Raw genomic sequence first — 15,547 nt, forward strand, 5'->3', positions numbered from 1 at the left:
AACTTAGAATTCTCGGACAGTCTTCGCGGCCAGGGCTGACAAAGAGTTGCTCCACGGCAGAAGTCGACGCCTGCGTCATCAGAATGCTGCCTACCGACGACGTGCTCCAGATTTCAGTACGGCTACAGTATTCTGCGGCTCCGGCATTATAGGACCTTATCAATTTTATACTGAATCCCTCAGCAGCACGCGCGCTAGCTTTTGCTACAAATCCACCTCGCTTGTTTCTCCATGTGATCCCATTTGAGCTCTCACTACTAATTGCGATACTGCTATATAGTCGGCCGTGCGGTTAAAGGCGCTGCAGTCTGGAACCGCAAGACCGCTACGGTCGCAGGTTCGAATCCTGCCTCGGGCATGGATGTTTGTGATGTCCTTAGGTTAGTTAGGTTTAACTAGTTCTAAGTTCTAGGGGACTAATGACCTCAGCAGTTGAGTCCCATAGTGCTCAGAGCCATTTGAATTTTTGATATATAGTCGGGAGATTAATATTTGATTCATTAGGACCTTCTAACAATACTGCCACTTGCAAAGTAGGTTAGAAATCAGATTAATAATGTTGCTCACGCAGCATATGTTCGCTTTATCGGGCAACAACAAAGTTATTGACTGTGTATGGTATCGTCAGAATGGACATAATGAAGTCACTGCAAAAAAGTCATTAATTTTGGCACTTATCTTGAATGGATTCCCACGTAGATTTCGTCGAGGTTCTTATGGCTCATCTTGTTGGCTCTAGGGTGATTGCACTTTGAATGCTAGAAGGCCCAGATCTGTATTTTAGCAATAGTTGAAGACCTAACAAATGCGTTTTTCAGGAAATTCTTAATGATCAAACGATCCCAGATCAGAACAATGGTGTGGTAGAAATAATTTTTGACTTGGTGTTCACGATCCACATTTTTATTAAACTTCTTGTAAATTCACATATACTTCTTCTTAATTGTCACATCATAAAGAAAACAGTTTTGTATCAATCTTCATATATTTAATTTCTGCTTTAACCAAACACAGGACTTGACTGTTCTTTTACAAAGCGAAATAACGACTTAACTTCTGCAAAGTGAAACAAAGACTGCTGTGTGCGCATTCGCACCAAAACGGTTACAAGTAAGTCAAAGATTATGACAGTCTCACAGAAATGAATACACACAAGAACCATATCGCTGTAATATATCGGTACATCGGAGTACCTATACATTAATAGAACCAAATGTGAATATTGTCACAAAAATATGTCTGTTACTTCGCAGAAAAGTAGTACAATATTACTGGTATCGAGAACTGGGATTGGTGCCGTAATGGTCACGTAAATAAAGAACCATTACAACCTCCAGTCATTATTGTCAATCTATTGCATCACAGAGAGTAGGAGCAACTTGTTCTCAAGCGAACTCTTATTCTCATGATATTTCAGTATACCCTATTCTTTAACCTACTGTGTGCGTCGACAATCATGTGCATTTATGTTCTGATATATAATAAATCTCATTGTAATAGTTAATCTACATATCATTTCGTAGATATAGACAGAATCCGATTTCCTGTTGTTTATTTTGATAAAGTTCTCCTTTTTTTTAGTAGATTACGATTTTTATTAAATCATTGTGAGTGTTTACTCCTTATTTTACTAAGTAGCAGAGTCCACCATCATTTCCTTCCGTTAGCGTTTTGCGCGTAATTAATTACCTGGTAGACAAGGAGGGGGTAGAGTGCATGTCTCGTTCTCATGCAAAATTCGTCTGAATTAAAGAGGTTCAAACTCTTCTCCACCCCGGCACCTCGCAGGATGGTCAAGGTAAATCAGGTGGCTTGTACGGGGAAGGCTATCCCCGTAACCCCGCAGTTCAGTCGCCCTGAGGAGTACAGTTGAAAAGATGACCGTAATGTTGCTTTTACAGTTATCTTAGTGTTTCATAAAGACGCTGCCTAAAACTGAAATGAGTTTTATTCGAGACGAAGATGTGTTTGTCGGGCGTAAACAGTACATTAACTAGAACTGTGATCGCACGGACCTGCGGAGCTCGGCACATTCGCCTGCCATACTGCGTGTCGGCGAGAGGGCGTGTGGAGCCTGCATAATGCAGCCGTCGCTCCAGCAGCCGCAGCCGCAGCCGCGGCCCGGCCCGACCCAGCGCGCGCTCCTCCCCCGCTCTGCTCTCGGCGCTGCCGCCGTTGCTGCTGTTGCAAGATTGACGGCGCAGGCAGCCATAGCCGCAGCACACGAGGCGAGCCGACCAGCACAAAGCACCGCACCAGAGCCGAACTCGCTTTGCATGCCTGCCGGAATCTTAGAGCAGCAAGGGGCGGCGCTGAAGCGGCCGAGACAAAATTTAGTGGTCCTTGTGTAATACATGAGCGTAGGTTTGAACATGGGGGCAGAGACGAACACGGCAGCCCAGAAAATGCCGAGGAAAGGTCCACGAAACCCCATACCCGAATTCCATACCTTTCCCTTGTGTAGACGAGCCTATATATAGGGTAGCAATAATTAAACCTCCGTTACTTGAGTCAGTGTAGACAGAAAACTATTCACCGTATGGGTACCTAACTTTACAGGAACTATGTTCAGACGGTGCACTTCAGGATTTGCGTCGTCAGTACGGTTAGAGTCCTGACTGTCCGTTAGGCGCCGTTACTGGTATGGCGACGTAGGGCTGAAACAAAAGCATCGTTGTGCATTAACGTTGCAGACAGCCAACAAGAGTCTGGACAAGATGAGCACGGCTTTTCCGGTAAAGCTGTTATATTAAAACGGCAGCAATAGTGCTGCTGCTCTTCGCAAGTATCGGCGCATTAAAGGAATGCGGTGAGCTCGTCTTTGCGCACCAGAGTTGAAGAACACGATTCGGAGGTTCGAATTAACTAGTGATTTTGGAATTGCTCCCGGGACATGACGACTCCCAATTGCACCACAAATTTTTGGAGAAGTTACTGGAGCTATGGCTGAGAATGCTCGACGCAATGTGCGATCTCCAAGCAGTGCAGGAGATGTGTCACGACGGCTGAACATCCGATGGTCCAGTGTTCGTCATAGAACAAAAAAGAACTTTAACGAAAATTTTACCAGTAGATGGCACTGTATGCGTCTTAACGCAAATAGGATCGGCTATAAATGACAGATGCCTATGATCTGAATTGCACATTACGCAATCCGTCTTGTTCAATGTGCACAACAGCACAAGTTCGGCATGTACGAGTTGTGGCACTATTAATTATGTAAGCTCATCCACCACGGGAAATTCGTACCACGTCGGATAAGAAAAATCCGTTTTTAATTGTTCTGAGACCATAAACCGCAAAAAAGAAATTGATACTGGTTTTTAATTGAAATGATAATTAAATCAAGACCCTAAGCTGTCGACAGGCGTTGATATACATCAACGGGGACAGTTGAAAATGTGTGCCCCGACCGGGACTCGAACCCGGGATCTCCTGCTTACATGGCAGGCGCTCTATCTATCTTTTTTTTTCATTTTGTTCGGTATTGTTCGTTGCGTGTGGTCTGGGCGGACGTCACAAAATGGTTCAAATGGTTCTGAGCACTATGGGATTTAACTTCGTAGGTCATCAATCCCCTAGAACTTACAACTAGTTAAACAACTACTTAAACCTAACTAACCTAAGGAAGTCACACACATCCACGTCCGAGGCAGCATTCGTACGTGCGACCGTAGCGGTAGCGCGGTTCCTAGAACCGCTCGCCCACTCCGGCCGGCCGGACGTCACAAGACATCCGTTCAAGTTGATCGTTGATTCCTTTACTCAGTTTTTTTTTTATTAGAGAAGGCGAGCAGCCCTCTGACCGAACACGCTGAGCCACCGTGCCTGCATTCATCTGAGCCACCGCGGGCACAGAGGATAGTGCGACTGCAGGGATTTATCCCTTGCACGCTCCCAGTGAGACTCACATCTACAACTTAATATCCACACACTACATTCTAGTGCCCCTGCCCGTTACACTCATTACTCGCAGCAGACAAACTTACCGAGTCCCGTTAGAGTTCGGGCAATACGTGTCCATCCAGCACGGAAGAAGAAGGTCAATGGCCGATTAGCCTTAACCATATGAAGATGGTATACCATCTTCATATGGTTTTTAATTGTCCTGGAGCGAAATAACATCCGGTTCTATTTGTCGTGAGACTGACGAGAGACATGTTCAGTACGCCGTGCACCGTTTTCTGCTACAAATTGAAATCAAGAAACGACACGTTCCAGAGCTGATCGGCGAGACTCGGAATTCATTGCGCAATGCGTGCCTTCAATTCAGCTACGTTCGAAATTGAAGCACTGAACAGAACATCTATCAGCAGAAATCGCACGGCCAGGACGGCCAGGCTGTAGGGAAATGACGGCTGATTATTCTAGCTTTTTCGAAATGCATTGTAGCAGCCGCTTCGCTGGCTACATAATGTGCGTCTTGCATAGAAAGGATCTTACCCACACATCCACCCTGTTGAAGGGTTGATATGACTCTCATACCGTTACCCAGTTACGGTGCAGGTAACACTACCAGCACGACTCATGTCGTCGGAAAAATACGTTCGGGCAATTCCCTGTGCATTGCATGTTTGCGCACCACCGCTCTATCCCTCCTGCAATGCTGTGGCAACAGATGTCGAATCAAATACTTTCCTCCCTCTGACACATTGCACACCAACCGTCTTTTCGAACTTTATAATCATTTCTTCAGACCCTTAGCAGACATCGGACCAGTGGCTTTTCTTATAGCCGTGACTGCCGAAAATTTCTGATGGGATACTCTCGCACTCTCGCTGTTCTTGTAAAAAAGCTTTACCAGCAGCGTGCGATCCGTCATGGAGACAGTTGTGTTGGAGGGGGAGGGGGGGGGAGGTGTCTCGGACGCAGGAACAGCTGTGTGCCGCGCGTCTACAGCATCATGTACTGGTCAAGTGTTCGTTAAACATTTGTTAATTCCATGACGTTCCTCCCTGCGTCTACAATATTTTGTTCAAATCTGACGTCATTCTCAGCAGTGATTCTCTATGTACAGCCTTTGAAACTGGAACTTTAATTATGGACATCCTGTACATTTGGTATAGTGTTTCTTCTTTGTGTAGCAAGTAAAACACAACGAGACGCACGGTGCCCGCCTGCTGTGGAGACGAGACCAACGAGTACTTTGCCAGCTCCTCGTTGTGAGCGATGAGGCGGCGCGTGACGGCCAAAGTTGTGCGAGGAGCGCGCCCGCCTTGTAACTCGGCGGCGAGGCGTCCGTGTCAGCCCGTGCCGTAGCGGCCCCCGGCACTCGTCCGCTGGATCTGCCCTTAGCGCTAAAGTCAGCCTGACGGAACCTCACGAAACTTACCAAACCGACGTACACCATCTTACGTAATGCGAACATCCTTTTAAAACAGCCTAGCATAATCGGTCTGACATGGACCAATCCACATGCAATGGTACGTTGCGTACCAAATTAAGTACAAAATGTCCTACTTTATACCCTAATGCAATCGTAAATTTTATGAGGGTTTAGTAATCTAATTTTAAATAAAGAGAATCCAATGGTAGTAAAAAAGAGGAGAATATAACCGTTCTCATTTTTACCGAAACTATTGTAAATGCTGATTGTTTTCAGGTGGAATAAAGTGGGACTTAATGAGTTTATCACCTAAAAATGAAAATGAAACTCGGGCCATAATGATCATTCTTGGTTAAGGACGCGCTTTGTGACAAATAACCGTGTACATAGTTAACATTCATGAAAAGGAAATTGCTTTGTAAAAAGTTAATCGGACTTCGAATAAAGATGCAGACTGCAAAAGGTAAAAGTAGTAACGGTAGAGCGCTTATGCTACTCGATCGTGGCGTCACAAAGCTAATCGCCTCCAACTTAAACAAACGACCAGTAATGACTTGCTTCATGTTATTAACACAGGAAAACTGAAAGGTTGGTCATATCATAAAAGAAAAATACATTTTGAAATAAAATGCTCCAGAATTGTAATGCTCCAGAGTCTGACAAAAAGGGAAAGATAGAAACAAATTCATGGCTCTTACCACGTAGATAAGACGGTTACACGTTCATAAAACAAAAATTAGTACAATATCAGAGTTTACAGATATGCATTTTTAAAAAAGCCTTTGTCTTTTTAGAAGTACAGTCTTTCACTGTTAATTTAGCGTAATTACCGTTTCACAAATACTTTAATCAGGCGCAAGAGCCCACCTTTTCGGTTTCATCAAAAGATGCGTTACACAGCCCACCACAGTACCTTATCATCTGAGGTTCGTTGCATTACTCTGCATTTCGTGCACACGTTTTGATGATTTAATGTTACAGCATTTTTCACTGTTGCGAAACAAAAGTAGTTAGAGTAACTAACCGAATAAATAATAAACATTTTCACTCTGTAACGATTCATTGGAGACCACGGGTCTTCCATACAAAATACTCGAATATCGCTGAACAACGTCTGAAATATTGTCCATGGAGATCAGTTTCTCACTTCCGTTTCTCACTCGCTAAACTGATTCTAAATATTTTCTTAGTGTACAAGGTTTGTCTCTGCGGGTAACTGTTCGCTTCATTGCTATTCGCGTTTCGCTTGTTTTATTTTCGAAGATTCTGAAGCGATTGTGTGCGGCCCATAGTTCACTTATACGCCGCGGGACATCGATATTCAGTTGTCTTCTAAAGTCTTGGAAGTCCTACTCTAGACATCAGCGTGCACTTCGTACGGTGTAGATGGTGAATTAAATAGGCTTTTATTTAGTCACGGAGACGGACCTTATGGGCTAAGGTGACGATGAACGATGCCATTACTTTCAAAACATTTCCTCCTTCCTCGTAAACGAGAAACATTCGCTGTCGCTGGCAAGCTGGTCCAGCTACGGTGCGACACTGACGACGCCACGTGGTCACCTCATGTCCGCCATCGGAAACGTTTAATTGGTGGGCCAACATTTACGTGCTTGACCATCATAATGCCAATATAGATTTATAATGGTCGCCTAACTGCTTTCACGGGGTCAGTGTGTCACCGCTTTTGAAAATTCCGGGTTACATACAGCGCTTGCCATCACTACTCCACAGGTTCTCCTTGCACCTCTAGAGAGTGAGGCTCTGTGTCACAGTTCAGAGTAAGAGTAAATGGTCTCATAGATAGTAACGCACAAGTTTCTAGAGGAATATCTTTTATTGCAACATAGCAAAACTCATCTCATAACCAACTGCGTTTCCTCATCTATATGCAGCTTGCCTGAGAAGTATAATCCGACACAGACTGCCGCTGAAACGTAATTCACTCCTTCACAAAATCTCAACTGTGCCTCTCCAGTTATTCCATCCGCATACATTCCGTGAAATCACTTTATACTTGCTCTTTTAACTCCACCTGCCCCTCTGCATATTGCCTCGCCTTCAAAGCCAGGTCTCTTACCTCTCTCTCTCGCTCTCTCTCTCTCTCTCTCTCTCTCTCTCTCTCTCTCTCTCTGTCTCATTTCTTACCCTCGCAGAAAGCAAATTTATCCATAACATTGGTCAACATGCTCAGAATCAGTTAAACACAACAGTAGATACAACTGACATTTCTAATTGGTACCTCTACATCTACTTGCCTTCTGGCAAGACTGCTTGTTACTATAATTTTTATTCTACCTCCATCCTAAGGTATTCATTGATATCAGTGAAAACACTCAGAACGTTAGGGTAGACCATACACTGTTGCAGAAATCTTCTGCTAGCACTACAATCCTTCCCAAAGCCTCATACAGAAATGCATACCATTGGATTCCTGAAACCAAAGGAAAAGTATCCTAACCTGTTACATTACCTCCCTTTTGTGCTAGTCTCTCAGACCGAACATGGTGTAATGAAATATGGCAAGTTTTCTGTGCCTGTGTAAGGATACGTGTCGATTTTCTATGTCATATTTTTAGTTGTGACTTGCAGCTGACTTTCTGGGCGGTATAGAGATCACTAAAGTTGGTCAGGTATAAGGTAGGAATAGACGACGATATTTTAGAAAGGTCAACACCTGTATGAGCCTGCACTGATGTGTGGCTTGCACAGTAGCCAGCTCAACGCCACCGAGTCCGCGGAGAGTTCAGTGGACATCGTCTTCGAGCGAGCAGTAGATCTCCTAGACACCGAAATAAACAAAGAAAAGTGAGCTAAATCATCACTGCTAAAAGTTGTGCTAAGGTCATAACAAACGCACACCAGTTGCTATTTTAATGTAGAATCGTATTTATTGTTCGAGAGGTGGATGTAGAATTACGATATTTTGTAAATCACTTACTGGTGCTTAATTTTTTTATTTTTTTATTTTTTAGTTCTTTCATTGAACTTGCTGTTTAAGTTGATGTTCGTCGAAATTTTCGTGATTTATCAGTTTCGTTAGGTATCCCAGCTAAGACAGTACGTAGGTCGCTAGTCGGAAACACGTTTGACTTAAAAAAAATAGTGGATATTATTGATGTAAGATGGCAGGGTGACATGAGAGGAAACAAGTCATATAATGAAGATGGGGTAAAGAGATTACAGAATACTGTGAAAGATCGACAACAGAAACGCTACGCTACGTAGTAGAGAATACTACCATGCTTCTTGAAAAACAAGTCAGTTAGAAATTAAATAGCTCAAATCAGTAACTTTTTCAGGTACAGTTGCTTTGAATTTTGCCAGAAGATTTAAAACAACACAAAAAATGTGACGTGCGCATCTGTCCTTCACCATTGGCCTAGCTTTATTTTGAAAGCTGATAAATCTTTTCCATCGTCCTTCAGTCTTTCGATGGTCTGTAGAAATTTCCTGGAAGTACCTACTGCGGTTACATAAATAACTTGACCATATTCACTGTCGATTAACCACATACGGCCGTTGTACCCAATGATTCTCCTACAGTTGGGGAAATAGGCGTCACATACGTATCTGGAACGAAATGGAACTGACTAGCGCGTTATGTTTCCAGCATGGTACTGGGAATCGGTGCACCTTTAGCATGCACGCGTCACGCTATATCCGCTTTCGTGCAGTTCGCCGATATTGCAGCAGAGCTATAAAGCACACACAGACAGTTTGGCGAGTGTATTCAATACTCTATAGCGATCTCCAGAACGACATTCACCAAGATTTAGTAACACCATAAAACGCTGAACAGAAAATTAAACTTTGATGGATAACTTTTAGATTAAAATGGCGCAGTCGCTTTGAAGGGAATTGGAGTATCACGAGAATAAAAAATAAAGGTATCTATATTATGTGAGATAGAATGTTGTGTTGTGAAGATGCGAATAGAGTTATTGGGTCACTGCTTTCGGCACTAGCTGCAGTAGGAACTAAATCGCTTTACCTGTAAAATCTAGTATTTCTTGTCGGACAATACGAAACATTTAGTGAAGTTTTCAATGAGACTAACGGCACATTTCATACATCGGTTCACACCTGTTCCTGAATTATACAGAGTGTTTAAAATACAACGGAAGAGTTACATCTTGCATCCCGCGGGACGCAATATCGTGGGGCCAGGCACCGATCTCCGCGTACCTCTAGCCCGTTCAACGGACTGTCCCGTGTGGCGTACAGGTTCTAGCTGCCGAAGTGGAAGAGTTAGTCGCGACCTTGGACAAAAGTCGTTACGCCTTTTAGCGCTGTGTCAGCGGCATCTGCTGACATAACTATGCACGAATTCAAACTGAAATCTTACGAAATAACGGTAGTGCATAGACTGACTAGGTCAGATACTGTTTCTCGACGTCAGTATTGCAACTGGGCACTGCAGTTTGCGCATGGTGAAGTAGCTGATCCTGAAATACTCTATTTTTCTCACGAAGCATCGCTGCACTTATATGGGTACGTAGACGTATAGAACAAACGACGTTGAAGTTTCGAAAATCCTCAGCAGTCACATACAGATTCCCTGCACGATTGTGGAAATAGGTGTGTGGTGTGCAACTCGTGCGACACAAATTACTGGACCTGTAGTTTTCCAACAAGTCATAACTTGCGATAAATACCTGAAGAAACAACTAATGGAAAGTCACGTGGTTATTTCACGCCACACAGTGAGTACACGTGGCCATTGCGTCTATTACTGTAGAGCAAGGCTTTTATGATGGTAGAATCTATACTATTGATACTGTACTGTTGACACTATTCTAAAATGAATTAAGAAGGGAACAGCGCCTAGTTGTCGTCACCGATTTCGTCCAAATTTTTGGAATAAGTAGGGCTCGACCAGAAAAGAAAGTAACAGAAACAGGAGTATCAAAAGGCCAAGCGTTTAGAAGAAACAGCATTTTTGGCGCGGGTTGTGTGATACATGGGTCTTTTATGTTAACGTAACTTACGGGATGCTGTTGGCGCGGCGGAAAGAATACTGAACGGCAATCAGAAGGCCGTGGGTTCGAATCCTTCTTTATTTTCAGTTTATTCGTCAGTTATGTTGCAAATAAACCTGAAATAATGCTCATTATACTCATTAATATTTTTATAAAAGGCAAGAAAAGGAAAAACAAAGGAAAATTAGCTGGATGAGGAAACTTACAATAACCTTATACAAAAGTTTTAAGACTGATATGATGAAGCCTTACGTGTAGAAGACACGGGGAGGACAAACAAATTCAAGGCGAGATTGTTAAAAATGAAGGCTTAAAATCACACGTATTAAAGGAAAAAAGAAGAACTGATACCCGATGAACGTCTAATAAGTCGAAAGAAGGATCGTAATGAACAAATATTAATTGAACTAAATGCGGTTTGCTTACTTTTCAATCTCAAATACGAAACTGATCTACCAAGAAGCGGTGACAGAATCCATTAATATTTTAACAATATATTGTAACAACAATAACGATGAGATCTGAAAATTAAGTCTAAACCATTTGCTATTACTATTTTCATATGAACTGTCTCTTTACCTTAACTGTTGCTCGACTGTATAATTAATTAGTCAAGTTTGAGTAGTCGATTGTCTATAACAAAAATCGGACGGTAATCGAGGCAAAGAAAAGATAAAACCGTAGTAGTAATGGGAAACTGTGGACCAGATTTTCAGAAGACATCAAAACTGCTATTACCACGCACATTTTTAAATGTTCAGATGGGAAATAAAGATGTGTCCAAACACCTTTGAGTAAAGGTATCAAGAATTATTGTTTTGCATAAAAAGGCAGACCTCATTCCCTCATTTCACCACAGACACTAAATGTGTTGAATAGAAGTGCCGCAATACTACTGCAATACTTCGACTATTGAAGCAATCTTTGGCGGATTTCACTACAGTAATAATTATTCCCTTCTTTAATAAAGAGAAAGGAAGAAAAGAAACTGTTGACTCTGAAAACTAAAGACACCATAACGACATTTAAGTGCAAGCTTATGGAAATGTGGAAATTTGTGGTACGTTCCAATGGGACCAAACCGCTGAGGCATCGGTCCCTAGGCTTAGACACTACTTAATCTAACTTAAACTAACTTACGCTAAGAACAACACACACACACACACACACACACACACACACACACACACACACACACCCATGCCCGAGGAAGGACTCGAATCGTTGCAAGGCCCCTACGACCGCGAGGCTACTCCGCGCGGCTGCAAGCTAATGTATACGAAGTAATGTTCTATTTACAACACCTACACTAATGGAAAGTTGTTATAACGGTGCGACAGATGTCCTAGCTGGAGCGGCGACTATTTAGAGAAGTAGCTGGAAGGTGGAGCCAACTGTCGCAAATAAACACTTCTGATTTTGAATGTAGTTTCCATTTCGTGACTGATCGGTACTTACTTTCTGGACAAGCCTTGTATTAGCACATAAGGAACTTCAAATGTCGTGTACTTCACATGTAAGTCACATGATTAAGTTTTATTCGTTGTTTCCATCTACTTATACTGTCAGCAGATAGCTTTAACATAGAATTCTGAGCAATTCGCAAATTCTTGACGTAAATGAGCACCAACGGAACGTATGGGATCTAGATTATTTTACGAAACATGCTGAAAATCAATGCCTCCGACTTTGTTATGTAGGAATTCTTAAAGCTTTTTAAATAAAACAAATGTTATTAACAGGCTAAACCTTTATTCTTTATGTTTACACATTTGCAGCTCTCTTCTGTTAGAGGGCAACGAATCGTAGCGTCTAATACTGCGGTATGGAAGGTAACTTTGTCGGTGCATAAGAAACGGCGTGTTGTAATAGCTTGCAATTCAGAGAGTTCGTTCACACATGAAGCGCCCTCTGCTTCAGCATGACAATGCCGAGATTACACATGAGCGCTGCGACATCTACAACAATCTGACGTCCTAGGTTCAGTGTCATTGATCATCCTCCATACAAACCCGACTAGTTCCCATCCGATTTTCATCTGTTTCCAGAAAGTAAAGAACACCTCCGAGGGTTTTACTTTGATAGTGGAGAGGCGATACAAGCAGAGGTGAGGGTGTGGCTCCGTTAACAAAGTCAAACATTATACAGTGACCGTATCAACTAAGTGGTCTGTCGTTGGGGGAAATATATTCGTCGCCAGGGTGACTAAACTGAGAAATAAACAAGAAGACATAGGAACAAAAACGTAGAATGTTACTAACCTTTGTTTTATTTAAAAATGTTTGAGTTTTCACATACAAATTCGGAGGCATTATGTTCTGCACGCCCTAGTAAGTCGTGGAGCTATCGAGAGATCGGTAGTCCACCAACTTTTTCATTAGGAACGCTACAATTCTACGGAAGAAGAATGTCTATCGGCAGTAAATGGAAAAAAAATTGAAAATTAAGAAAAAGAGAAAGTAGGAGTTTACGTTTACGCTAAAGTACTTTTTACTCTATTCCTTCATTATTTGTTTAAATTATAGGCATAAAAGAGCCATAACACAGCTTGTTGGTTTCATGCGACATTACATTTCATCAGTAATAAACATGCGATATTACGAGGGCTGTTTGGAAAGTAAGGTCCGATTGTTGCGATATGGAAACCACTGTGAAAATCAAAAAAAATTTTTTTTGCGCCAGTTAGCTACACTTTCCAGCTTCTTCTCTATATAGTCGCCGCTTCGACTCAGACATTTGTCGTAGCGTTGTATCAACATTCCAATATCCTCGTCGCAGAAGGCAGCCACCTGTGCTTTCCGCCAATGCTCTACGCTGGTCAGCAGTTAGCTGTCTGTGGCAAAATGTTGTTCTCATAGCCAAGTGAGTAAAGATGAAACTCAGGGGAAGCCAACTACAGGCTGTATTGTGGGTGATCAAACACGTCCCATCGAAAACACTGTAGCAACATTTCATTACCCCTGGAGAGTGCGCCGGCCGAAGTGGCCGTGCGGTTAAAGGCGCTGCAGTCTGGAACCGCAAGACCGCTACGGTCGCAGGTTCGAATCCAGCCTCGGGCATGGATGTTTGTGATGTCCTTAGGTTAGTTAGGTTTAACTAGTTCTAAGTTCTAGGGGACTAATGACCTCAGCAGTTGAGTCCCATAGTGCTCAGAGCCATTTGAACCATTTTTGAACCTGGAGAGTGAGGCCCAGTTGTCATGAAGATGGAAATGTATGACACTTACCTTATGCGGTTTGGATGAAAGCGCACTACATCTCCCAGTTGCTACTCACACTTAGTGGGTGACAATATTTCCTAGGCATTTTTACGTGCCCACTATACCCTCATATCTGAAGAGAACAACCTGACGGGGTCGACAGACATACTAGAGACACTGCCGAACACATCTGTGGAAGGCTTCGTAGGATTTTCACTGCGGTTTCCATTTCGCGGCTGATCAGATCTTAATAAACGAGTAGCCCTCGTATCAGCACGACCACACACACTATGTCCAAATAGTGGAAATACGCCTGGGTCGTGTCAAGTCCTCTGGCAGCTTTTCGGCTGTCCTCACCCGAAGGTTTGAACACAGTGCGCTTTCCTGGCCGTCATCCTCTCGTTGGCGGCATGCTCATTCCTTCCTTTGACCTTTTGAACTTACCCAGTCAGCTATATGGGGACCTACACTTGTACGAGTATTCCGAAACGCGCTGCAACTTCACACGTTTCACATGTATAAACAAACCAGAGGCCACGGAAGCGATAATGGCAGGAAAAAAATCTTAGTGGCTACTAGTGATCGAAGCCTGGAACTTTGTAGTCTGACTCTCATCGAGCCACACTACATCTACATCTACATCTACATCTGCATCCGTACTCCGCAATCCACCATACGGTACGTGGCGGAGGGTACCTCGTACCACAACTAGTATCTTCTCTCCCTGTTCCACTCCCAAACAGAACGAGGAAAAATGATTGCCTATATGCCTCTGTACGAGCCCTAATCTCTCTTATCGTATCTTTGTGGTCTTTCCGCGAAATGTAAGTTGGCGGCAGTAAAATTGTACTGCAGTCAGCCTCAAATGCTGGTTCTCTAAATTTCCTCAGTAGCGATTCACGAAAAGAACGCCTCCCTTCCTCTAGAGACTCCCACCCGAGTTCCTGAAGCATTTCCGTAACACTAGTGTGATGATCAAACCTACCAGTAACAAATCTAGTAGCCTCCTTTCCTCTAGAGACTCCCACACGAGTTCCTGAAGCATTTCCGTAACACTAGCGTGATGATCAAACCCACCAGTAACAAATCTAGTAGCCCGCCTCTGAATTGCTTCTATGTCCTCCCTCAATCCGACTTGATAGGGCTCCCAAACGCTCGAGCAGCACTCAAGAATAGGTCGTATTAGTGTTTTATAAGCGGTCTCCTTTACAGATGAACCACATCTTCCCAAAATTCTACCAATGAACCGAAGACGACTATCCGCCTTCCCCACAACTGCCATTACATGCTTATCCCACTTCATATCGCTCTGCAATGTTACGCCAAAATATTTAATCGACGTGACTGTGTCAAGCGCTACACTACTAATGGAGTATTCAAACATTACGGGATTCTTTTTCCTATTCATCTGCATTAATTTACATTTATCTATATTTAGAGTTAGCTGCCGTTCTTTACACCAATCACAAATCCTGTCCAAGTCATCTTGTATCCTCCTACAGTCACTCAACGACGACACCTTCCCGTACACCACAGCATCATCAGCAAACAGCCGCACATTGCTATCCACCCTATCCAAAAGATCATTTATGTAGATAGAAAACAACAGCGGACCTACCACACTTCCCTGGGGCACTCCAGATGATACCCTCACCTCCGATGAACACCCACCATCGAGGACAACGTACTGGGTTCTATTACTTAAGAAGTCTTCGAGCCACTCACATACTTGGGAACCAATCCCATGTGCTCGTACCTTAGTTCGGAGTCTGCAGTGGGGCACCGAGTCAAACGCTTTCCGGAAGTCAAGGAAATGGCATCCGTCTGATACCCTTCATCCATGATTCGCAAGATATCATGTGAAAAAAGGGCGAGTTGCGTTTCGCAAGCGATGCTTTCTAAAGCACTCTTGTGTATCAGTTCGTAACACAGTGACAAGTTGTTCCGGTGTCTCGTAAGCAGCTCACTGATGAGGCGGCTGGAGTCTAGGGAGTGTGGAGAAGCGAGAGGCGGCGCGGCGGCTGGTGTGAGCAGGCGTCC

The 15,547-nt window shown here is 43.3% G+C and overlaps 1 protein-coding gene across 1 annotated transcript in view; it reads left to right on the forward strand.

The window, feature by feature from the left end:
• Positions 1-2,081: 2,081 nt before the first annotated feature.
• Positions 2,082-15,547, forward strand: part of LOC124775429 — a 76,058-nt gene continuing 62,592 nt past the window's right edge. Inside the window, exons 1-2 of the mRNA XM_047250261.1 lie at positions 2,082-2,347; positions 8,039-8,134. Of these exons, the coding sequence (XP_047106217.1) occupies positions 2,082-2,347; positions 8,039-8,134 (362 nt within the window). The remainder of the gene's footprint in view (positions 2,348-8,038; positions 8,135-15,547) is intronic.

Source organism: Schistocerca piceifrons, chromosome 2 (genome assembly GCF_021461385.2).
Source record: "Schistocerca piceifrons isolate TAMUIC-IGC-003096 chromosome 2, iqSchPice1.1, whole genome shotgun sequence".
NCBI lineage: Eukaryota > Metazoa > Arthropoda > Insecta > Orthoptera > Acrididae > Schistocerca > Schistocerca piceifrons.